Consider the following 27,312-nt stretch of genomic DNA (forward strand, 5'->3'; position numbering starts at 1 on the left):
TAATTCCCAACCAGGGTTCCGTAAGCATTGCGCTAACATCTTCATATTGTGCCATCCTCTATCGGAGGTCGGGTACCATCAAGGCGATCTTATCTTTGTCGTCTGCTACCCGGAACAGTTCAGTGAAGCTGGACTTGTACCAATCACGGAGGTTCTTAAGCCACGAAATGCGGTCATCTGCTACGCTTACCGTTGATCTTTCTTTGAATGATAAGTTGGGGAACGCTGTACTTTTGTCCCCTCATAATGTGGCTGTAGTTGCCTGGTTTTGATACTACATAAAACTTCTCGGTCCTTCCCCATTCGATTGAAAACTTCAACATTTGTCGACAAGGAATTTTGAGGATGCGTCTATACAGCCACATCTCGAAAGCTTCAAGTCTCCATGACATCTCTTGGTTTAGCGTCCATATTTTCATACCATAGAAAACAATTGAGAGAACATAACAACGTACCATACGCAGTCTCAGACCTAGGTTAAGGTCTCGATTGCTAAGGAGGCGTCTCATTTTGAGAAAGGCGCTCCTTGCGATCTCAATAAACCGACAGCCATAACATAAAAGCATTATTAATTTACCTTTAGATCGTCATGGGATAAAGACGCTTGGCAGCTTTCGTCAACAATACCTAAATGATTGTTTTCAGGTGTCATTAATATTTCTGGTTTGATATCAATCTATAAACAAAAAAAACCAGATTAAAGTACTTACCAATGCGGTGATATAATTATTTTGAAAACAGACAAAAAAATAAAACCATCATGGATAATCCAAAAGTTGATTAAAATACAATTATTAAAAAAAAACAGAGAAATACAGTTGATTTTTCGTATAATTATGTCGTCATCGTCGCAGTACTCGAAATGGAAAATTTTACAAACCGGAGCGCTTGTTAATTTTATGAAAATATTAACATAGTTATATAATTTTATAAAAATTAACGTGTTAAAATATTTTGGTACATGGCCATTCAAGCTCAAACGGTAAACATATTTTTTCCACGAGACGGAACGAAAATGTTGCAGATTTTACAAACCGGAACGGCGCTCCAGAGCGCTCCGGTCCATTTCGAGCCCTGCATCGGGGTCGCTGGATGGACGAACTCATACAGTTCGGTAGATGTACGTGGTAGCGAAGAGCTAAGACTGGAGAAGTGTGGAGAGAGTGGTCTAGGTAGGTTTCAATTGAATTTAAAAAAAATAACCAACACTATCTCCAATTTGTATTCAAAATTTTGTAAAACAAATACGTATCGTATGACGGTGTACACAGTGACGTCCTGTGGGGGTAGGCAGATTGATCGTCGCTTGGGGGCGGCAGTTACTCGAAGGTCGGCAAATCGAGGAGAATCATTTGGAATATATAGAAATAGCTACATTAACTCATTTAGTGCTGACAACGCCACTGGCGCGTTTGCATTAGTTGGCTATTAGATATAATTAACATGACATTTTAAATGTGGTATATAATTAGTAATTATCTTGTCAGCAGTAAATGTGTTTTAACTTAGTAATAACAAAAATTTCTTTTCAATAACAAATTCAGCTCTGGTTTTTCGGGTTCACGATATCTAGTTTACTGCCGTTGCCCTTCGACGTCCTTGATGACCAGAAACGACACTGGCAGATTTGCGAATAATTAGTCTGATATTTTGTTAGTAATGGATCCATACAGCACATATCTTATATACTGCACTCATGAAAGGATGATAAAAATACTGTATAAAAAATGGGGTGGTATTTTCGCGCTGCCTAGGGGCGGCATTTTTCTAGGGACGTCACTGGGTGTACACTCCAACACTCTACCTTTCACCACTGGTCTGCTGTTTTGTATCGCGCTGCGTTACAGACAGATAAATTAAGACAACTATATAAATTACTGTATCATTACAAAAGGAATGTTAATTTACCTTTGAACCGCTATGGGACAATTCCGAATGGCAGATTTCGTTGTCGGAGTGATAAATTGGAAAATCGACTTCGGATTTGATTATAACTTCAGATGTGATGCCAACCTAATGAATAAGATTACAAGTTAAAAAGAACTTTTTATACACAACGTTTTTAAATTTTCTGTTGAATCATATAAACTGGACTTGACTAGCACGATCAAAAAAATGTACTTGATAGAAATAATACTGAAATGTCATTTTGACATTTAATATTTTTTTTTTTTTTTGAAATATTAATAACCATGTCCTTGCTTTTTCGTACAAGGTGGTTGTTAGTAATTTTGAACAATCACAAACACCCAGGCTTTGAGACAAACACATAAATATTGTGTGTCCTGACCGGGAATCGAACCCAGGAACTCTCGGGTGGAAGGCAAGCGCCTTACGCACTGCACCACGAGAGCCGCCTTGATAGTAATGCATGTATATATTAATAATTTAGTTGCTAGGACCCCAGACCCCTAGCAACCAATAATAATGGATTGGATTACGGATTTCTTCCGAAATAACTTTTCATACAAAACAGAATTAACTGAAAGTGAATTCAATTCTACTTAAAGATGGCTAAAAGTATTAAAAAATGCATTGGCGTCGTGTTTTGATATATTCTTAAAGTTTAAAATGTCTAGCTAGTCGGGAAGTTAGTTAAAAATCGATTGCAAGATTTGTACCGGATAAACAACCACCGGACAAATAAGAATACGACCTACTAAAAAGGTTGTAAAATACGTAAGTTACCAAGAAAAACTGGATATAAGCCCATACTAACCGCAGTGCATCACTGGCTTAAGTCTTTTAATAAAACTCGACACTATCCTTCAACTAGGTTTTCATTATACATGGCCCAAGTATAGAACAACACGTTCTTATTATATTGTTCGATTTTTTTTTTAATATGTATGGAATGGTTAAGTAACTAGGTACGTAAGGTTAGGTGTTGCTTACAGCCACTTAAAAATGACAATGAAATATTTGACTTAACAAACTATTTCTTTTATTCAACGATTTTCAGAATGTAACATTCTATATACATAATTTGAAAACATCTAATGCATGTAATATACACTAGAATAATTAATAATTTTGTAGAAAAAAATACGACACCCGACAGGACTTGAGCCTGTATTTGCCTGTTTTGTATGCCAGTATGCATTTCCAATTATGCTACGGGAATCTTATTGAATCACGTCAATTTAAACTAGTACTAATTGTTACATGAAATGCTTATCGAATTGCATTATAATCTTGGTTATCGGTTTTAGTAAGTAAGTATATTAAATTGAAGTAGGTATCAATTAATTTCTTAGTCACTAACCGACGTCGCGAATCACTCCATTTATTTAGTTTTTAATATATATTATTTTGTTTATATTTTTTTATATATAATATTACTACATTATATTATATTAGGGTTCCAATATTTACCGATGATAAAAAGAGAACATATTTCATAACCAGCAGCCCCCTATAATCCAATGCCTCGTGGGGTCTGCGGGTTCGATGCCTATGGATCTCACTCTCACACACATTGTGATTTTCTCAATTATGACATGTGTTCTGTGATATATTATTTTGCCACTTTAATTGTACTCGTGACATGCCAATGATTGCTAGATCTATCGATAGATTACAATCATCTAAAATTCAATTCATTCAAAAGAGCAAAATGATGTATTCATTTACTATATCAAACAAGATATTTTCAAACACAAATACTTCACAGTAATAATTTTACAAAATAGGAGCATAAAATTTTCAAAACGGAAAAGAGCATATTACGCATTGTTCGATAAAAATGAAAAAAGATAACGAACAAGGACATTACCCTAAAAAATAGAGGACTTATCCGGATAAAAAAGGACGTCTAAACACTAACTATAGTGGAATATCATAGTAGAAGTGTTAAGGCTATACTTCAGCTGGGGCACGGTCTAAAACGATCGTGACTACGCGACGTGAAGATTGTGCAAAAGACGCATGCAGAACAAAACATAACTTGTCATAAGAAGTCAACATACGTCCATTTAATGTTATGTTTATTGTTCAATTACTAATAATAATAATATATTCATTGACATGTTTTCTTTTTCAAGTAAATGGGTAACGTTTTTAGTCATCTTTACAGGATTTAAGAATTAATTCCCCCGTCGCCGTCACAAAACAAATCGACGTGTTCACAGCTCGACTTTCGCTCTCCGATTGCCAGTCAGTTCAAAATTTCGTCGCACCTATAGTTGAAAATTATTTGGCGTTTCACTGAAGTACCGTCTTAAGTTTTCTTTAAATGAACCTGCATTGCTAACTCACATGTACCTAGCTAACTCAATCAGTAGATCGGAGGTAAATTTTTTGGTTCAGTTTAATGCAATTAGACTCCATTTCTACAGAAGGTTTTTCAACAATTGACGAATGATTAACACAATCACTGCTAACCTGTTAATTAATATTTAATTACCACATTTAAATATCATGTTAATAATTATATCTAATGGCCGACAAATGCAATCGCGCCAGTCGCGGTGTGAGTTAAAATACGCTTTTTGTACCTAATATCATTGCCGATTCAAATAGAAAACCGATACATTCACAACGACTGGTCCTACTTTTTCGGCCCCTCCCATTGTTGTCTAAGGATGACCTGTCATTGCCTGTAATTTTTCTACAGCGTGCTCATACTAACGCGTCTGTCGTGTTCACACAGGGAATGGTTTGATTTGAATAAATAATACACTAGCATTAACACACCTTCTACAATAATGTAATGCATAGATCAATGCTACATATTTTTTGGAAATCGATATTACCACCGGTTTTTGTGTGAAGGACTAGTCTGACTTTGACAGCTGATGTGTATCAGGAACGTATATTATTTACAATTTTTATTAATATATTTGATTTGAGATTTTTTTATAATTCAATTTGAAACGAGAAAGGGCGAATCTATATGTCAAGCAATCTGGGATCTTTAATTTGACAGTTGAACAGTGGACCACTCGTTGCTTGTGCAAAAAGATATGCTCAGGCTTTATTAATCTATAGATGGCGCCGCTAATATACAATATTCATATCATATTTATTATACCTACCTATGTTAACAGGCAAACATAATATTCATATTGAAACTGCATTGTCTGACGTGTGACATTATTAAAATCAAATTGTTGTTACCTATCATAAACTAACCTCAAAGCAAAAATGGTCGTCGTTTGCATGTTGATTTTGACAGCTTTCTTGGTTGCTTGTCCGCATCATCGGAACATCAACCCAAGTATCTTCGCATGCGCCATCTTTCAGATCGAATTCCTTTTCCTCCGGTTCACGTTTAATATCCATGTTACGTGTTATATCGATTCACATCACATGATATCATTGACACAAGACATAGTTTGACACATCGACGTCTGCATTGGCAATGTTGACGTTTTGCTGTTACAGATAGTGTTGCTATGTTTACCATAAGTGACATGCATACAAGGAGATTTTATGAGAAACCGGATTATTTACTTAATATCAAAAGAAAATTATTTAAAAATCACTAAAAAACAGTTGAATTTTGAACTAAGTTATGGCATTATATTGATTCGTGTGGTAAAAATAATTATATTGTCATAATCAAATCAAATTTATTTATTTTATATTGAACATAAATTATAAATTCAAAGCGTTCACGACATGACATAAAATAAGTGTTAATAATTTTTAAAAATAAAAATACAGAGAAGTGTGAGTTAATAATACAATAAGTAATAAAATAAGAAATAAAATAAAATAACAAACATATCAAAATAATAAAATAAAAGTAGATGGAATGGAAGCACACAGAGTGAAATTTGATAGACCCTATCTTAAAAAATTATAAAACAACGTCCACCTAAATTCACCTCACGTAAGTGGAATATATCAATATCCGAAGCGATTTCATTAAATATGGTTATTGCCCTCCCAATTGGCAATTCTAATAGCAGGTTAGTTCTGCACCGTGGGAGAACAAACCACGGATGCCCTCGATCCCTAAGGTACTAATTATCAGAGACACACAAGCCAACACTACCAAGAATGGTAGAGTTCACATTTACACCGCGTATAAGTCTGAAAGAATATGTGGCTAAATAAAGATCCCTTATAAATTTTAAGTTACAGTAATTATGTAAGCATCCCTAAAAGAAAATCAGTCGGATAGAGCCACGGATAATATCCATACAGCCGAAAGTAAAGGGGTCTCAAAAATTTCTATTGGACTCTCTCCACCATAAGGCCGTACTTCAACTGATGTGGAGCCCAAACGATAGACCCACTCTCAAATCTGCTTCTAACTAAGGAGTTATAGAGAATTTTTAGTACTGTAACATCCGAAAAGACCCGAGAAGTACGCAAAACAAAGCCCAACATCTAATCATCAGATCATCATAATCATTGCCCGGAATCGATCCTTAGTTGGATGAACACCTCGCTAGGTTAATCATCTACTGAGGCGCCTAGAGTCATAACATAAATATATAGGTACCTACTTACCAAGTAAGAGTGATTCTATAATGCCATATAAAAAATTGGTTAAAGTTATACTTCTTTGGCGTAACAAAACAAAAACAAAACTTGTGATAAAAATACTAGTTTCTTTGACTAGCTCTTAATTATCTTGTTAAACTACACACTCAAGAAAAAGGACCGCTTATTGGAACGCCGTTGGTTTATTTCTATACACTTTAACGTATGGTACTAAATAATTATATAAGTACTTTATGGTTTCTCCATGTTCTTAATTTTAAAGTAACAACTGTCACTGTGCGTGTAATAGTTTGTTTACGTAAGGAAATGCAAATGGCCGACAATGATAAATTCACTGCCTAGGCAACGGAAAAATTCTAAACTATAATATTATACAGAATAATCGTAACGATATTATCACAGCCAAGAGAGGTGCTGTTATTATAATAGCACTTATTGCAACAATAACATCCAACTTATTGTAATTTTATTGTTGCAATAAGTGCCAATACTTTGATACAAAACTACTCTAAGTTTGATAATATTTATCACTTTAACACTTTAGCGGGCGATAAGTCAGTATAGAATAGACCCACAGATCCGGAAGAGGTAAAAAATGGCACGGAAAATATTCCTCAAATTTCCCAGTCAGTTTTTTGTTATAAACAAAATACTTATAACTCCATTTTCATGCAGGTACGATAATTTTTGAGAAATTCTTTGTGACAAAAGATGACAAAACTAGACAGTCTTATAAAATGGCAACATTGCTGGTTAAACAAGCCAGCAGTGTTGCCAACCGTTCTATAATTATAGTATTTGTACTATAATTTTGGTCCGCGTACTATGTACGATGTAAAACAGGTATAGTACGCCCAAAATACCTACTATAATTTTGAATATCGGAAAAAATATGTAAAAAGTACTAAAATTTCGATAGTTTCATTCGATAAATTGGTGGAAAGTACTATAATTCCGCAATATAAGAAGATTTGGAGAACTTAGAAAAAAAATGCTCGAAAAACGTAAAAAAATACCCTTGACTTTGGTTTAAAATGAAATTTCTTGAATTCTTCGGTAAGCATTTCTGGTCGGAAGAGGTACCTAAATAAAAAGGGGTCTCGGAGTTTCTCAAATTCTCCGCTATTTTTTTTTCTCAGAAACAAAAATCCTATGCATTTTCAACAGATGACAACGCGTACTATACTTTTACCCTAAATACTATAATTTTGGAGGCTCTGTACTATAATTCCACTTTTAAAAGATGGCAACACTGCAAGCCAGGCACTAGTAGTTGAAGTATCAAATAAATGGTGTCGAATGTAAGGCTGCATCAAACACGTAAAATGGATATCAAACGTGAACCACTCGATGACGAATTCGAAAATAAAGAAGCAGTTTACAAGGAAGATTGGTTTGCAGCGGATACCGCAGTGAAACAGGCTGACAGCCCGGACGACAATCAAAAACTTGACAGCGATGACCACTTTCGTTTTGAGGTTAGTTTTTCTATAGGTATCAATTATTAACGGTCATAATTTGTGTTGGTTTGTTAAGATTAAACGAATACAAGTGGCATATAATTTTAAAATGATTATAGTTTTCACATAACCATATTGTATTTGTGCATATTTGTAATTTTAATAATATAAAACTAGAAGTAGTGACCTAACTTTTTAATTGTGCACTGCATAGCAAGATTTCATTCATAAATAATTTTAATTGATTGTATTCGTGTGTGAGTAGAGACAGACTGCTTCTCTCTGGACTGAGTAAAGGCGTGTCCGGAAACTTGTACGTACGCAGTTCGCCGTACCACACCTCACCATGAAATGTTGTATCGGAAATATAAATGACCGTATATTAAAGACCGTCCAACCTCTTTGGTTCGTATATTAACTGACATAAAATTATTCATGTCAAATAAAACATGGTCCGCGGATGTAAAAAGGTTAAGAAACATCCGTATAGAATACGTTCATCTCTTTCAGATAAGAAAGCTCACGGCAAACTGTGCTACGGTGAAATGTTTTACGTTCAATTTACATGTAACCGAGTAAATGATACCCCCCTGTAAGCTCCTTCACACGGTCACTCCAGCGCGCTGATTCTCTTCCTCTGCGTCGCCTTCCCTGGAAGCTGCTGAAAATCACCAGTCTCTCCCAGTTATCTAGACCTCGCCGAACCATATCTTCAGAACAACTTCAGAATGTGCCTCAACAGCTCCATCTTTAGATTAATTAAGCATCAGCATATCTTTTTGCACAAGCAACGAGTGTTCCACTGTTCAGCTGTTAAAATCAGATCACAGATTGCTTGACATATTGATTCGTCCTTTCTCGTTTCAAGTTAAATTATAAAAAAATCTCAAATCAAATATATTAACTATCAGTATTATTGTACATTCCTGTTATTCATCAGCTGTCAAATTCAGACTAGCCCATCACATAAAAACCGGTGGTAATATCGATTTCCAAAAAATATCAAATCAAATTCAAATCAAATTTATTTATTTTCATATAATGAACATAACAAATTATAAATTTAATGCGTTCACGACATGACATAAAATAAGTGTCAAAATAAAAGTAGATGGAAGCACACAGAGTGAACTTTGCCCTATCTTAAAAACTTATAAAACAACGTCCACCTAAATTCACCCTCACGTAAGTGGAATATATAAATATCATTTAACTTCATTAAACATGGTTACTGCCCTCCCAATTGGCATTACTAATGGCAGGTTAGTTCTGCACCGTGGGAGAACAAAGAACGGATGCCCTCGATTCCTAAGGTAATTATCAGAGACACACAAGCCAACACCACCAAGAATGGCAGAGTTTTAGCATTGATCTATGCATTACATTATTGTAGAAGGTGTGTTAAGGCTACTGTATTATTTATCATGTAACTCATCTATCTAAATCAAACCTTCTCCTGTGTGAACACGACAGACGCGTCAGTATGAGCACTCTATAGAACAATGACACTCTATAGAACAAGGAAAAAGTAGGACCAGTCGTTGTGAATATATCGGCTTTCTACTTGAATCGGCAATGGTCTCAAACATATTGTCGAGAGCCGTTTATTTATCTGTAGTCTCTGGATGGTTAACTCATTTATCGTGTACTCTGCCCAAGTAATACGAAGAATTTGGTGCCAACACCACATTACAAACATAAATTTTAGCTGATTTCTTCACAGATTCTATAAAGATTTTATTTCGAATTGACTAACGTCACCAAAAAAAATTAACATATTCTGTTTTATTTGCAGGTAAACATCGTACCTGAAGTGGTAATTAAATCTGAAGTCGATCCTCTCTATAGCCAACCCCACAACGAAAGCTGCCATGCGTCACAGGTACTGTAACCATCCATTATGAATGCTACTTTCATCGTCCATTATGTACGTATAACTTTATCTTCGTCGTCATATTATGACTGAGGATCGTGACTCAGTGTTTTGGCTATCTGTCAACCTTTCGACGGTTTTGCTTTATCCCTTTCGGCATTTCAGCACCATGCAGGACTTTTGTCAATGTAAAACGTGTGGCACTCTTGATTTGGTCTATACATGTTGAGGAAACTCTTTCTCGTCGTCTCCGACCTTCAACCTTACCCAATATTAGAAGCTTTTTCATGTTCTTTAAATTTGGCGAAGAAAGTCGATGAAAGTATATTCCGAATTTGAATTTTGCTGACTATGGGGTCGTTGGCACGTTTGGCCATCCTCGAGATTCTCGGCATCCACTTCCAGCATCACATTCAAAAGAGTCCAGCTTCTGCAATTCCCTTACCAATACCGTCCAATTCTCAGACCCTAGATAAATATATTCGCTGACCATCCTAATATCTTTCAGCAGCAGACTGTTTTGGATGGTTGTTTCTGAGGTTTTCCAAAGCAATGTATTTTATATAATAAAGAATCAACTATTATTAAATCTTCTTCTTCTTCTGTATTCAAAATACTATAAAAAATAGCTTATTAATACGAACATAACTTTTCCACTAACATATTAATATTATAATGGTTCATTAGGTAGAAAATCACTGACCGATTGATTGATATCCCACTTAAACATGAACTGACACCAATTTTATCCTTATGTTTATTTTTCAGGATAGCACGACAAATATCACCAACATCAAAGGTGAAACAATTTGCAAGTCTGATAATTATGATGGAGATTTCGGCGAAGTTCCAAAGCGTCCATATAAGTACGATGATCAAGGAGCCGGGTGTTCATATGCCCAGTATAAGCCAATAAATCAGGTATTATTGTAATATGTTTTATTTTTACGTTGTTAAATCTATAATCTGTTGAAAGAAGTTTTTCTCTATTCAATTTAGAATAGATACAAATTATTATCTATTACTAGAAGTACATTGAAATGATGAATTATTAAATCCAACAGTACAGGCTACAAGCCGTGTAGGTTTCATCAATATAAGTGATCAAAAGCAGGGCCGGATATACCATGGGGCTAAAAAGGCCAAGTCCCCCATTCCGTAGGGTTCCCAGATCCCAAAAAATAATTTAAGGACCTCAATAATTTTAACTACAATAACGCTCAAAATAGTTTAAGAATTTCTTTTAGTCTACGTTCAACTAATTGTGAATTGCCAAGGTTGTTAAAAATTATTTGCGCTTCACTATTAATTACCAAAATGGACTGAACTAACTGGTTTTAATATGAACATAGCCCGAATTACTAAATATAATAGATGTTAGTGCTGCGAACATATTTATTCTAATGAGTAGTTTATCGAAACTTAAGAGAAAGAAAATGTGGTGAGTGCAGAACTACTTAAAAAGAACTACTTAAGAAATTTTTAAGACACCTTTACTTTCGGCTGTATGGATATTATCCGTGGTTCTATCCGACTGATTTTCTCTTAGGGATGCTAACATACTGTAGCTTAAAATTTAGAAGGGATCTTTATTTAGCTACATATTTTTTCAGACTTATACGCGGCGTAAATGTGAACTCTGCCATTCTTGGTGATGTTGGCTTGTGTGTCTCTGATAATTACCTTAGGAATCGAGGGCATCCGTTGTTTGTTCTCCCATGGTGCAGAACTAACCTGCCATTAGTAATGCCAATTGGGAGGACAGTAACCATGTTTAATAAAATCGCCGCGGCTATTGATATATTCCACTTACGTGAGGTGAATTTAGGTGGACGTTGTTTTATAAGTTTTTAAGATAGGGTCTATCAAAGTTCACTCTGTGTGCTTCCATCTACTTTTATTTTATTACTTATTCTCTGTATTTTTATTTTTAAAAAATATTAACATTTATTTTATGTCATGTCGTGAACGCTTTGAATTTATAATTTGTTATGTTCATTATATGTAAAATAAATAAATTTGTTTTGATTTGATTTAAGCCGCGTTGACACGGTCCAAGTACGATCCAAGTACGCTTGGACCGAGTGCCGTCCAAGCGCACTCGTATGAGATAGCTTCATACAAATTACTCCTATCCAAGCTAACTTGGATGAGTAGGACGCGGTCCGAGTGGCTTGGATAGGAATAATTAGTATGAAGCTGTATCATACGAGTGCCCTTGGATGGCACTCGGTCCAAGTGTACTTGGATTGTGTCAACGCGGCTTTACTACAAAGAGAAATAAAAGTAGATATTTGAGTCACATCTTTCACACCCGACTACACTCGCCAACATCTGACGCGAGACACACGCGCGGCCTATGTGCTCGCTTGCGAAGCGACAACATGGCCCGCGTCACGTAGAAATGCCGCACTATGTTGCGTGCAACTTAGAGAGACAGCGCGCAACGTTGCATCGTCACGTAAACTATATGATGCGCGTCATGTTGAGAGAAATTTTGTCTCCCAATGAATACTGGGCTTTGGCATTTTTTATATTCGTAAGATATATGATAGCTTGTTGATATTTCAAACAAATCCGAAGTAACATTCTATCTTTTTCATGAAAAGATTTAAGCTGTTAGCTGCTGTATCAAAAACACTAGATTTAACGTCGTACGTGTAAGGAATGGCGGAAGAGATACTATCAACGTGGGTCATGTATAGAACTCCCAATAACAAGAGAAGTCCCGGACATCCAAAACTGAGATGGCTGGACTGCGCCACAGGAGACTTAAAGATGCTTAGTCAAAGCAACTGGAGAGTGTTGACGTTGAATCGTCTGGGATTGAGAAAGTTTTTGAAAGAGGCTAAAACCTGCCAAGGTTGTATTGCCATAAACAATGATTATGATTACCTATAAGTTCAAGTAAAATATATTAAAATGTTTAGTATGTACTAATTTATTAGTTTTGTTATTCTATTATTCTAGATGTCTTCATTGCGATGTTTAACTGGACATCAGACCATTGGTAATAGTCCACCGGATGACGTGAAATCAGATGAATCTGGTAATCTGAACCGTTTAACGAAACCTTTACAATCCACAACCACTGAAGTCAAAGGCAAGATGATGTGTTATTCAGAAATAAGCATAGACAAACAAAACATCAAACGTGAAGTCTTGTATAATTCTACAAAGGAGGTTCTTATTAAATTAAAAAGGGTGACATATTTTCCACGTAATTATGTTTGCAATGTGTGTTATGCTGTCTTTGAGTATAGAAGTGCTTTAGTAATTCACAGAATTGTGCATAAAAATGTGATTGCTGATAAAAATCAAAAAACATACCAAATTACTAAAAAAATCGAAAAACCATTTAAATGTAACGTGTGTTCTTATGCAGGCAGAACGTTTAGAAACTTAAAGAAACACAAATTGACACATTCCGAATCTAAACCTTTTAAATGTGATGATTGCTCTTACACCTGCTTGCATTTCAGTAGCTTGACTAGGCACCGAATGAAACATACTGGCGAAAAACCATTCACATGTGATTTATGTTCGTATACAAGCACGCGTATCGATAACCTAAAACAACATAGAATGACGCATACTGGTGAAAAACCATATAAATGCAATGAATGCTCATATACGTGCACATCGCCTCACATTCTTCAAAGACATAACGCAATACACACTGCTAAAAAACCATATAATTGCAATATTTGTTCTTATGCGTGTTGCAGACGTCAAAACCTAAAATTACACATTATGACACACACTGGAGAAAAACCATTTAGTTGCGATGTTTGTCCTTATACAACTAAAACGTCTGCAACTCTAAAAATACACATGATGACGCATGCAGTTGATAGACCGTATAAATGCGATATATGTGCATTTTCAAGCAGAAGGCCTCAAAACTTAAGAGTACACAAAATGACGCATACACGCGAGAAAACTCTTAAGTGCGATGAATGTTCATATACAACCAGGCTGCGTCACCACCTAAAAATACATAAATTGACACATACTACTGAAAAAACTTTTAAATGCAGTGATTGTTCTTTTACGTGCGTACAATATTCTGACTTCAAAATGCATAATATGATTCATAAACAGGAAAAAATGTTTAATTGTGATTTTTGTTCGTATAAATGCACGCCACTCAGTCGTCTTAAAATACATAAAATGACACATACCGGTGAAAAACCATATAAATGTAATGTATGCTCGTATACATGCACGCAGCATGGTAATATGAAAAGGCATAAAAAAAGTCATTCTTCTTCTACTCAGGCGCTACAGCCCGAGGTGAACGTTGACTGCCTTAAGCCGAATCCTCCTGTCTCCCCAGATCTACCCTCACATTCTCCAGTTAACCATTCCTAGAACTATCAAATCTTTTTATTGGATATAAAGCCACCAAGTTGTGATCTATCCACGTTTTTCTTTAATCAGATCAACCAAACGCGAGACGCTTGGTCAGTAGGTATGTCACAATGAAATGCTTAAAAGCATTGTTCAAAAATAAATACTTATGACACTACCATCGCCATTGTTATAATACATGTTCTATTATTATGTTTTGTATATTATATGTACTAATACCGGGAGGAATGAAGAACTAACGTGTAGGTAGATGTGTGGATCCGATATTAATTCAGGTTGCAGGTTATGTGTGACGTCGGGACAAACAGGATAAATCATAACACAGAAACTTTTGATTTGACAGATTCTCCGTACGGAGACATTTAATTTCACTAAATTATACGGACATCGGTTGGTATTACATTATTGGTTACATTGTAGGTTACAACAGAGAAGAAACATTAATATTACGGGCCATTGTCGTAACACTTTTAATTTATTCGGCGCTGACACTAGGGCGAATTAATTTATTTGGGCACATTGCCGGGATTAACAGCGAAACACTCTGTCGGACACGCGATTCGTTTTAAGGGTAGTTATATGAATTATTATTAACACGGTAAAAGGGATTCACTGATTTGTAATCTAGAAACAAGCGCGGCCTTGCATTTTTGCGTTGAGAAACGCCGCGTGGCCTCGCCGACCGCGTGGTACGAGGTACCTTCCACTTTCGCCAGAGAATTTACACTGTCCGGCAATTATCTACAACGAATCTATGGGTGATGAGACAGCCGAGAGGACCAAAGGGATGGTTTTTGGCTGACTGTCCTTTTATGCTCAAGGTCGGATGCAGGTACCTGCAGTGTGCGCTTGAAAGGAACGTTGTGTAGAAATGCGTTCGTAATAAAAACGTTTGAAACATTCCGTTTGTACTGCAGTGCCGTTTAACTTTTTCAGGGGCATTTTAAAATTGGTGTTAAATTCCTGATACGGCATTCGAGAACTTTTTATGGAGAAGGGTTGTATTTGGTAATAGTATTATATTATCACATTATGACGTGTGATACCTTACGGTTAACAGCATTAAACTCTTTATGATTTCAATTCGAGAAAGGGGTATGCAATCGATAATAGTTACTTTATTTATAGTTAGAACCGATCAAACACATATCGTCGTTGCGCCTGCAAAATCCGACAAACATTTTTGTTGCGTTTTTACATTTTTACGCTATGTGATAGAACGAGACGCGACGGACGGGCCTGTAAAACCCGTTTTCTAATATCAACGCTAGTTTAGAAAAATGCAAAATAAGCTATGTATTTTCACTTAAAAATGGCTTGCAAAATACGCTATAAATATTCCGGTCACATATCGCATTTTAAAGTTTAAAAAAGTTACTATTAATTGCGCCTGTTAATGACACATGACGGAGTTTGCACTGACCTTTGCCTCAGAATGCGCCTTTTACTACCAGCGCTAGTGCACATAGCGGATTATTTACATTTGTCGACAAATAATATTTAAGCAATAAAAAAGTGTAAAACTACATTACATTGCACAATCATTTGTGTTTACTTAAAGAAGTTATACAACTGTTTATTATAATCTAATGTAACTTTCTTGATGTGCTATAATAAAATTGTTTAATTATTTATCCATCCTACTCTGGATATTTTTATTTCCCCTTCACTCGATAATTATTACTTATTTATGTTTCAAATTTTGGCTGGGAAGATAAGGGTTTGATGGATACAGACTATTGGCTTGGTTGAAGATGTTTTACGCATATAATTAATATCATTAAATTATGCAATTATCATTTTTTACCCGGGGCAAAATCCGCTATGTCTAAAATACGCGTTAATTTAAATCCGCTATGTGCTGCCTCGAGTATCTCTTCCCTCTCTGAGCACATTCTCGAACATTCCTAGAGGATGTGATGTGCATCATGTAGTTCTCCCCCACTTCGACATGTTGGCTGAGTAACTAGTTCAACCTCGCAGAGCTTGGCAGCGAATCCATGTCCGTGTCATTCGAAAAAAATGGAGTGGTAAATTTAATGACAAACAATAAAATTCATATTATACTGAAGGTTAAACATGAACATAAAATCTCATAAAACAATAATATTAGTAGGTATAGGGACAAACCAAAAGGATGTGATCGGTATCCTGGATTTCAACACAATTAATAGTATATCAGTCAGAGAATCTATTATGCCAAGTAGACAGAGCTCCTAAAACGTGGTTATTATTTTAATTTGATTGACAGGAGGTACTCTGCCTGATTTCCAAGTTGTTCTATGTCAGTTTCAGTAAAATTCTCAGGAGAGCAATACTTTGATAGATCGCGTCATTGAAATAATTGCCATTGACGTCCCGTGGTGGTAGGCAGATTGAGCGTCGCTTGGGGGCGGCAAATCGAGGAGAATCATTAGATACATATATATAGGAGAATGTACCTAAACTTAATAATAACGGAAATATCTTTACATTAAAAAAATCAGCTCACTTGTTGGAAACAAATTGTATTAATTCACATGAAAGGTTTAACAGGACTGGAATTTTTGTCCGGTTGACGATGTCTAGTTTACTTCTGTTGTCCATGGACGTCATGTCGTTGATGACCAGCCATGACACGTGCAGATTTGCGAATTATAATTATATATAGGTACCTACATAAGTACTTACAATAATTAATTTATACAAATATTTTTGCCAGTATGTTTTCAAATGTAAGTATCTGAAACTGAGGATTCGCTATATTTTCTATTGCAGTAGAGATAGCATTTAATTTTTTTTTTTTGTATTTATTTTGTTAGTAATTTTTCCATAAAACACAATTCTTGGATATTGGAGTCATGAAAGAATGATAAAAAAATACTGTTTAAAAATAAGGTGGCATTTTGGCGCTGCCTAGGGGCGGCATTTTGTTTAGAGACGTTGCTGTTGCACAACCAACATTATAATAATATTAAAAACTGTGTTTTTCATATGAAAGAATTATTATTACCCATTGTCGACATTATCGACAAATTCGTTCATATTTTTTTGTATTCTGACTAAAAGGTTAAACAGAAGGTTCTGGAAATAAATTGAAATGGCATTTAAAAAGTCATATTGTTAAAAAAAATGTAATATAACGTCTTTGTTCTGGCAGAACACACTAACTGGAGATTACTAGTATTGACTAATTTGACTTTGAAGTTGTTAAAATGTTTGAAATGGTCTGTCATGTGAGTTTTTGGTATAAGTAACTCAACATGTCATTTTTTCGAATTAGTGTCTTCTGCCAGAACAGTGACGAAAGTAGAACAACTTGGAAATCAGACAGCGAGTACCTACCTGTAAAGAGTCTCTGTGGATGTATTCAATACACAAGTCGGCCATATTGTATCGTAGTTATGTATCGAGACAGTTAAAAATAATAATTGTTACAATAAGTTACCTAACCGTTTAAACAAACTGTTAAAAGATAGGTACCTACTATGTTTTAACACCCCCTCCATGACTGTGTAATTTTTAAAGCATGATAGACAGTTTAGACGGCTAACTTATTGTAAGTAACAATAATAATTATTATTCGCTATTGACTCTGAAATCTCTTGAGATGTTGATCGTATTTTTTGCCTTGTGTTCTTCTGCTCCGGCCATTTTTATCCTATTTACTTCTTGATTATTAATTTATCTCTCTAGTTGCTCATCTTGTTTAGCAGGCTGGCAAGACTGATGCTTCCGTTGGTGGCGTCCTTTTTGTCTCTGCTATTCATAGTTGATAAATTTTTTCCTTTGTTCGCAAGCGGAAAAATTGAGTCTTTCGAAATTACAGTAAAATTTCAAAATTATGCATTAAAATGAAGTGTAATGAAGACAGCAACGTCGCGGAAGGATTAGCGATGGAAACTGAAATGAAAACTCGAATGAGTCGGAATTACTGATGGAGGACCTCGTGAGTGAACTGAGGGCGTCTGTAATGTTGCTGGACAATTAGGTATCGCAGATCTTTTCAATATTGACCCAACAGGGTCTGCCTGCAGTGGTACCTACTCCGCAGAAGCATCAGTCCTACCAGCCTGATAAACAAGATGAGCAACCAGAGAGATAAAGAATCAAGGAGAAAATGGGGTAAAAAGGGCCAGCACAGAATAACACAATGCAAAAAAAACGATCAACATCTCAAGGGACTTTAGAGTCAACAAGAATTATAAGAGTTTTAATGGTATGTAAAACTCCTTTCATTTTAATGCTTAATTACATAAAATATGTATAACTACCGTCAATAACCGCATTGTGTATGGAATATACCCACTGATGGGCTATAAAAAAATTAAATTTGACAGATCTTATACCGGTCTAAGTATCAAATATCATTATTTGTTATCTATGGTGCGTCCTCCCGGATTTCGTCTCCGTCACATGGCAGCACTTGCTTTGTAAGCGTTTCGACATTAATGTCAAGTGGTTGGTAAATTGTCTAAAATGACACAAAATAAACCTAAAAAGTTGATAATAAACGGCCAGTGTCGTGAATTTATTATAAAACTACGTGATTACTTTGAAAGGGAGAGAGATAATGGAGGGCCTATTCTTTCCGTCGCCAATGTGTGTGATAGGGTGGCTGATGCCCTAGGGGTGAGCGTAAGAACCGTTGTGCGAATTTCAAAGGAGAAATATGGAAGTAAATCTTCAGGAAATAGCGAATTAACAACACCAGGACTGACAAGGAAACGGCGCAAGAATATAACAGCTGATGAAGATAACTGTGAGTCCGATGCTATCGGTTCACCGAGCCCGGAAAGCCAACTGTCACAGTCGGCCGAACAAACCCAAATTGACGTTCCTACTTTGAAGGTCAGTTTTTAATTGTTTGTAATACCTATTCAAAATAAATGGCTATAGACAAGGCGTATTCACGTTTCTACTTTGGAGGTTAGTTTAAATACTTTATTTTGATTGTATTACATGAATGAAACGTGTGAAACTGCTATAACATCATATTACGTACTGTCTTTTTTATATTAACCATCATCATCAGCCAGGGTCCGTCCACTGTTAGATGAAGGCCTCCCCTAGCTCCCCCAATTATTTTCGGTATTTAGTTCCATGCCGTTACGTCCATCCAGCAGGTTTTAGGGCCCCTAGGGCAGTGATCCCCGACCCCTGGTCCGTGGATCGAATGGTACCTGACCGGAAGGAAGAAGATTGCCACCGCAGCACTTAAATCTTATTAAATCAAAACAATCTAAAATATAAACAATCAACGTCCCTCCCTCAGTGGGTCGCGGTAAAATTATCAAACGTTGACCGGTTCACGGCGATAAAAAGGTTGGGGACCACTGCCCTAGGGTACCACTGTATGACGGCATTTATCCAGCGGATTCCACTCGCCGAGCGACGTGTCAAGCCCATTGCCATTTAACTTAGCGACCTATTATATCACGCTGCATACTCTGGTATACTTCCTTATCCACTGGTTTCTTTTGTGATCTTTCCGTATTATACCAACATGCACCTTTCCATGCCACGTTGCGCTACTTTTTTGATTTCTATTACATTAAGAGTCCGTGTTTTTCACGCATACGTGAGTGTTGGTAGCACACATTGGTTGAACACTTCACGCTTAAGACCCAATGAGAGGTCACTTTTGGAGAGACTGTCCATGTGCCCAAATGCACTCAATGTCAGTTTGGTTCTGCGAGGAATTTCTTCATACATACCACCTTTAATAGACAGTTGTTATTAAGGCTATACCTTAGCTGAAGTATGGTCTAAAAAGATCGTGACTAGGCGATGCGCGGATTGTGCAAATGACGCGAGCCGAAGGAAATATAATTTGTCATAAAAATCCGTCCACAACATGCGTCCATTTAATGTTATGTTTATGGTTATATTACTAATAATATTAGCATATTCATTGACATGTTTTCTTTGTCAAGTACATGCGGAACGTTTTTTAGTCATCTTTACACGATTTAAGAATATATTCCTCCGACGCCATCACAAAACAAATTGACGTGCTCACAAGTCGACTATCGCTCTCCGACTAGAAAAAATTGATGACAATACGTCCGTGAGATGAGATTTTAAGTTGTCAGTTATCTAGTAAAGAGATGGTGCGGGGGAACTGCTAATGCTGCAGCTTTTGCACTTCCATTTTCTTCCACGTCTTTACCCGGATCTATCTGTTTTCCTTCTTGCATTTCGCTGGTTAACCTGTGCATCTGACCGGACTATAACATATTATTTAGTCCCCTTTTTAATTTGTAGACTAAGTTAAATATTTTTTTTAGGTTAACATCCCAACTGACGCAGAAGTGAATCCTCGAGTCAATTCTCAAAGCCAACCGGTACAGTCGTATATAAAAGAAGAGCATATTGACACCTCTACCCCGGTGGTTAGTTTTATTTGATTATTATATTTTAATTAACTATTTTTTATGCAACTAATAATTCACAGGATTTAAGAATGTAACATTGGATATAGGTAGTGTTACACCCATGATTAGTGGGCCTCTCCCGATAGTCTAAATTACGTAGTTATTAAGTGTAACCTTGTCACCTGACCTCCTAGTCAACAATGAGCGCATGTACATCCAAAATTCCTTGATTAACTGTCAAAATGTTCAACATGTACTTAGCACGTAAGAATTGTATCTCATTATAATAATAGTATGTCAGAGAAGAATGTGATTTGCCGAATAAAAGAGACGAAAGCCAAAGGAATAATGAGGAGTATGTAAGGGAAGGATAGCAACACTGCTCAATATAAAAAAGTCAGTCTAGGGTCGCCGTTTAAAGAGTGAACATCGGCCCCACAACTCGGGAGTAAAAAAAATAGTAATCGAGCATGGAAGTGAAAAATGGGATACGGAGTGAAAGGCCATAGATTAAAAGTTATTAACGATAATAATTATTAATAACGAAACTAAAATTAAGAGCATAAAACATTTGGAAGTGTAAATAATATGAGAAATCTAAGAATATAAATCGACCAAAATAAAACGGGTTTAGTTATTTAATCCTACCAGAAACAGATTCCAATTTAGTTTATTTTTTGTGAATCCCGGGTTCCACCAACACCCTGAGCTAGCACAGAACCCGAGATATCTCAGTAGGTCCATAATTTTGAAAACACTTCAGAGAAAATATATTATAACCAATAGAAAAAATATTTTTGAAAAAAGTGGTGGGACGCACGTCGTGTTTTATCGGTGTCAATGAAGATTGAGATTGAGAGAGATTGGATGAGTCAACGACATACTACTATATATTATTAGATAATAAAAATGATTTGATGTTTTTTTTATTAATTGTTACGTTATCATAATATATATTATATTAATTTGTTTGTAATCCCATGTTGTTAAAAATATCAAGTTTATTGCTACCGGCTCTTGAAGCTTTCGAGATGTAGCTGTATGGACGCATTCTCAAAATTCTTTGGACTGACTGGGTAACAAATTTAATGTTGAAGTTCTCAATCGAATGGGGAAGGACCGAGAAGTTCTACGTAGTATCAAAACCAGGAAACTACAGTACCTTGGCCACATTATGAGAGGACAAAAATACAGCATTCCCCAACTTGTCATTCAAGGAAATATCAACGGTACCTGAACGTAGCAGAGGACGGCGTCGCATTTCGTGGCGTAAGAACCTCCGTGATTGGTACGAGTGCAGCTCCACTGAACTGTTTCGGGTAGCAGACGACAAAGATAAAATCGCCTTGATGGTGGCCGACCTCCGCTAGGGGATGGCACAATAAGAAGAAGATCATCCCTTGAACCACCGCCATCTTTAGATTATCAAAGCCTGAGCATAACTTTTTGCAGAAGCAATGAGTGGTCCACTTTTCAGCTGTCAAAATCAGATCCTAGATTGCTTGACATATTGATTCCCCCTTTCTCGTTTCAAATTGAATTATAAAAAATTTTCAGATCAAATTTATTAACTATCGGTGTTATTTATAAATAATATACATTCCTGTTTATTCATCAGCACTGTCAAAGTCAGACGACTAGTCATTCACACAAAAACCGGTGGTTATATCGATTTCCAAAAAATATGTAGGATTGATCTCTGCATTACATTTGTCGAAGGTGTGTTAATGCTAGTGTATTATTTATCATGTAACTTATCTATCCAAATCAAACCATTCCCTGTGTGAATTTGACAGACGCTTCAGTATGAGCACTCTATAGAATAATGACATGTCATCCATAGACAACAACGAGAGGGGTGGAAAAAGTAAGACCAGTCGTTGTGAATGCATCGGCTTTCTACTTGAGTCGACAATGCTTGAACCCATATCGAAGGTAAAACCGTCACTGGTTGCAATAAAATTTAGTCGATAACCCGGAAGAGTTCAAGATGGAACTTAATACTGCATTAAATAACAATGAATAATATTTTTTTTAGGATCAGGAAGTGCCAATCAATGAAGGCAATGCTGTAATCAAAATGGAACAAAGACCACTTAAGACAGAGCAATGTGACAATACTGCAGAGAGGGTTGTCAATTTTTCTGTAGCGGTCAAAGGAAATTATTTGACAATTTCGCCAATTATAAGGAATAAAAATGTCCTGCCTTCAATGACACAACCAGTTGATCGAGCTAATGACGTAAGTTTATAATATATATGCCCAAATATATATGATAATTACGATATCCTACATGAAATAATTCTCTAAAAACGAATGAATCTATTTCGATGATTGGTAACTGGAATAAATGAGACCCTAAATTTCAAGACGACTACAAAAATAATTACAAGATAAAAAGAACTTTTTAAATATTCTGTTGAATCATATAAACTTGACTTAACAAGAATAAACGAATAAACGAAAAAGAATACTGAAATGTCATTTTGACATTTCATATTGATTTCCATAGTAACGCACATATATACGAGGGTGGGTCAATAATTCCTTTGAAAAAAGCATTAAAACAGTTTTTATTTTTGTATTTTTTTTATTTCTCAACATAATCTCCTTGGAGCTCAATACACTTGGTTAGACGTTTCTCAATTTTTTTTAAACCGTCAGAAAAATAAGTTTTCGGATGGTCCTCAAAATAAGCATTTGTCCGATCGATGACTTCTTCATTTGAAAAAAAACGTTGTCCACTTAGCCATTTTTGTATGTTTGGGAAAAGGAAAAAGTCACTGGGGGCTAAATCTGGCGAATACGGTGGGTGGTCGACCAATTCGAACTTCAATTCTTCAATTTTAGCCATTGATCGTAAACATGTGTGAACACGGGCATTGTCCTGATGAAAGAGGATTTTTTTCCTGTTTAAATGAGGCCGTTTTTCTTCAATTTTGTTTTTTAGCTGGTCCAATAAAGATGCATAATAATCCCCTGTTATTGTTTTTCCTTTTTCCAAATAGTCAACGAAAATAATTCCACGTGCATCCCAAAATACAGTAGCCATAACCTTACCAGCTGATTTTACGGTTTTCGCCTTCTTTGGACATGGTTCGCCTTTCACAATCCACTGCTTTGACTGTTCTTTCGTCTCGGGAGTATAGTGGTGTATCCATATTTCATCTACAGTCACAAAGCGACGAAACAATTCATCCGGATTGCGTTGCATGAGCGACAACAGGGCTTTAGAGGCCACCACCCTATTGCGTTTATTGTCGACTGTGAGCAAACGCGGCACCCATCTTGCAGAAATTTTTTTCATGCCCAATTTGTCATGTAAAATAGAAATGACGCTACCTTTTGAGATCCCTGTAACCTCAATTATCTCACTCAACTTTAATCTTCGGTCACTTAACACCATATCGTGGATTTTATTGATCATTTCTGGTGTAGTCACCTCTACAGGACGTCCTGAGCGTGGTTCATCCTTTGTTGATGTACGACCACGTTTAAATTCATTTAACCAGTTATAAATAGTTGCAAGTGAAGGAGCAGATGTGCCGTGAACTAAATCCAACTCATTTTTTATTTCCTTTGCTGTGAACCCTTTTATATTAAAATGTTTAATAACAGCTCTAAACTCAATTTTCTCCATTTTTGTAAACAAGCAAATTTTTTTTTAAATGTACGAGAAACACACAACAACCCGACCAATCTGATTGAAACTTCGCAGCATACTGAATCGGTAGTGCCGCTGCATGAAAACAAACCGCTTACAGTACTAGTCGCGCCACCTGTCGGCTTTTCTAAGGACTTATTGACCCACCCTCGTATTAATACTTTTGTTGCTAGGACCCCAGACCCCTAGCAACCAATAATAGTGGATTGGATGACGGATTTCTTCCGAAATAGCTTTTAAAACAAAACAGAATTAAATGAAAATGAATTCAATTCTGATAATGATGGCTAAAAGTATTAAAAGAATGCATTGTCATCGTGTTCTGATATATTCTAAAAATTTCAAATGTCTAGCTAGTCGGGAAGTTAGTTAAAAATCGATTGCAAGATTTGTACTCGACAAACAACCACCGGACAAACAAGAATGCGAGCTAATAAAAACTTAATAAAATTAATTTATTACCTACAATTAGTTTAAAATAGGGTGAATTTTGTTTAAGGTAAATGCTTCACCTTATTATTACTATTCGATCATGTCTAATCCTAATAAAATCATATATGCTTCCATAGAGTGGAGTTTTGTATTGACAGATTTTTGTTTTTACGAGAAATGGAAGACAGCCACTTGCTCAATGTATTAGGTTCACACTCTGACTCATACACAAATTGAAAAACAATATGTGTACTTGGTAGATCCAGGATTCGAATCTGGGACCCATGACGTCATAAGTCGATGCTTAAGCCGTGCGGCCATCATGCAACAACAATGTTGGCGGTAAAGCATTTTGAGACAGATTTTTATACTAAAGCGTTTTAATTAATTAAATATAATGTGTCGATCTTTATTCAATTTAGGGGTTCACCAATTTGTAGTTGTTAGGTTATAAGTTTACGTTTTTGAGATATGTACAAAATTACTGTTTTCAATGTTTGTTGATTGACGTCTGCGACACGACTGAATTAGAATGTGATCTCATTAAGTATTTTCTGAAGAGTGCTGCATAATCGATTACATTTCATTCATAAGTTTTGATTATATTCAGATACACGTCGCGTACTATAATGTGACGTCACAGTAAGCTGACGCTAAAAAAGTGTGTAATGTCGATTTCTTGGTCTCAAAAATGTTATCTGACTGATGCTCCGATCCCGCAGCACATTTTGAACCTTTATATTACATTATATATATACACATTGTCAGTTAGCAAAATCTTCCGAAATCACCAGAACAATAATGAGGTCACCTCATGTTGTACCGCAGTGCATCGACACTTGCATGACTCAATGAACGTTTTTTTATCATTTTCTACATGACTACACATTTTCGACTTATGTCATAATCGCGTGTTTTTTGTCTTTAGCCTTTGGAGTATGTATTTTCTATTATATATGGTCTGCAGGTCTGGTTCTGTTCAAAATATTATCTATGGATATAATATCGCAAGTAATTTGAACGTATGCCCACGTAGAAACTGTTAAAATTAATTGAAATTAGCCTGAATAATGATAATTATAATACATTAGAGTTGGCGCTCTCTGTCATTGAATTTACAGAGGTGGTGATCGTTCAAAATATTCTGCAAACTGACGAAACCATAGAATAAATTGGTCGCCGTGACAGCGTGACAGTACGCGACGTGCATCTCAAATATAATCACAACTTTAAGAAGTTTTTAAAGAATTCTATATAATACTTTTTTTTTCAGAACAACAGAAGTTTGAAGAAATATCGAAACGCAGGTAGCAACTGCCCGACCGGGAACAGTTCAAATACGGTTGACAATAAAATAAGTTCTAGTGATGAAATTAAGGTTGAGTTGTGTGAACATTCACATTCAAAGGCTTCTGACACCGGTCAACTTGAAACGGAGGAATATTCAGAGATCACCATTGATGAACAGACTGTCAAACAAGAAGTGTACGACATTAACATTGAAGACTCCGCCGGCCCAAGCAGTGACATATCCGTAAGGAAGCCAGCAGAAGGATTCAATTGCGACATTTGTCACCTTAAATGTACTTCTTTGGATAATCTCACAGAACATAACAAGATACATATTGATGAAAAACCTCATAAATGTGATGTATTTGAACTTGCTAATGAAAATGCCTGTGAACAATCATTAATTTGCAATGATTGTTCTTACAAATGCAAGTCAGATCTCCACTTGCTATATCATAAAAAGAATTATCATTCTGGGGTAAAATCTTTTGAATGTAACAAATGCCAACTTAAATTTACAGATTATAGTAAATTTAGATTACACAAAATAACTCATAATGCTAAAAAACCATTTGAGTGTGACGTGTGTCATATAATATTTACGGATTATCTTAAATTGCGATCACACAAACCAATACATAATGCTAAGAAGACTTATGAATGTGACGTATGTCATCTTAAATTTACAGACTATAATAATTATCGATCACATAAACCGACGCATTATGATAAAAATCGTTTCAAATGCGATATATGTAGTTGTGAATGTCAAACTAGCTATAAGCTCGCGAGACATATGCAGTGTCATACTGGTAAAAAATCATATCAATGCGAGTTTTGCTCTGATAAATTCAAATCATCCAATAATCTCACCATGCACTTGAGAAAACACACAGGGGATAAACCATATAAATGCAATGTGTGTTCTTTTAAATGTAGCAGACCTGGATCTATCAAGGCCCACAAAATGACACACACAGGTGAGACACCGTTTGAGTGTGATGCTTGTTCTTTTAAGTGCGCCTCGAAGGGCGGCATAAGAAAACATGTAATGACACATACTGGACAAAAACCATTCAAATGTGATATATGTTCATACGTGTGTGCGCGGAATGACAATCTTAAAAAGCACAAATTGATCCATCGCACGAAATGAAATTCAGCAAGGCATTAGGAAAAATGAAAAAAAAAATCATTAGGTAATCACTTAGAGCGGAATGCACAATCTAAGATTTCGACCCTAAGGATAAGTCGCCGAAAAGCATGACTTAACTATAGACAATCCTGAGTATAGAGTTAAGAAATCCTTAACCATAGACTACTTTTGTTATGAACACGCCCCCTTCTGTATTACCATTTACCACTGACAGCTGCTGTCAAAATAAATTCGCATAACTATAAAACAG

At 35.9% G+C, this 27,312-nt stretch overlaps 3 protein-coding genes across 4 annotated transcripts in view; 2 read left to right on the forward strand and 1 right to left on the reverse strand.

Moving 5' to 3' along the window:
• Positions 1-5,358, reverse strand: part of LOC147077112 (uncharacterized) — a 167,106-nt gene extending 161,748 nt beyond the window's left edge. The window contains exons 1-3 of the mRNA XM_085940723.1: positions 5,134-5,358; positions 1,909-2,013; positions 578-676 (exon numbers count right to left, since the gene is read on the reverse strand). Coding sequence (XP_085796849.1) covers positions 578-676; positions 1,909-2,013; positions 5,134-5,283 — 354 coding nt within the window. The 5' untranslated portion in view covers positions 5,284-5,358. The remainder of the gene's footprint in view (positions 1-577; positions 677-1,908; positions 2,014-5,133) is intronic.
• A 2,365-nt stretch (positions 5,359-7,723) lies between these two features.
• LOC147077122 (uncharacterized) lies at positions 7,724-14,163 on the forward strand. Its single transcript, XM_085941000.1, has 5 exons — positions 7,724-7,934; positions 9,712-9,798; positions 10,558-10,710; positions 12,760-12,972; positions 14,071-14,163. Exons 1-5 carry the CDS (start codon positions 7,746-7,748, stop codon positions 14,161-14,163), a joined length of 735 nt encoding a protein of 244 aa, XP_085797126.1. The 5' UTR covers positions 7,724-7,745.
• Positions 14,164-18,550: 4,387 nt separating this feature from the next.
• LOC147077123 (uncharacterized) lies at positions 18,551-27,081 on the forward strand. Of its 2 annotated transcripts, none has more exons than XR_015069766.1 (4): positions 18,551-18,993; positions 20,433-20,537; positions 22,558-22,761; positions 25,890-27,081. XR_015069766.1 is itself a non-coding variant. In XM_085941439.1 (4 exons), exons 1-4 carry the CDS (start codon positions 18,622-18,624, stop codon positions 25,925-25,927), a joined length of 711 nt encoding a protein of 236 aa, XP_085797565.1. In that variant the 5' UTR covers positions 18,551-18,621; the 3' UTR covers positions 25,928-27,081. The 2 variants fall into 2 exon arrangements, 1 of the variants encoding a protein (XP_085797565.1); XM_085941439.1 differs by having other exon boundaries at positions 25,898-27,081.
• The last annotated feature ends 231 nt before the right edge of the window (positions 27,082-27,312 follow it).

The sequence above is a fragment of the Rhyacophila brunnea genome, unplaced genomic scaffold (genome assembly GCF_057557595.1).
Source record: "Rhyacophila brunnea isolate RB1 unplaced genomic scaffold, BYU_Rbru_1.0 scaffold_13, whole genome shotgun sequence".
NCBI classification, from domain to species: domain Eukaryota; kingdom Metazoa; phylum Arthropoda; class Insecta; order Trichoptera; family Rhyacophilidae; genus Rhyacophila; species Rhyacophila brunnea.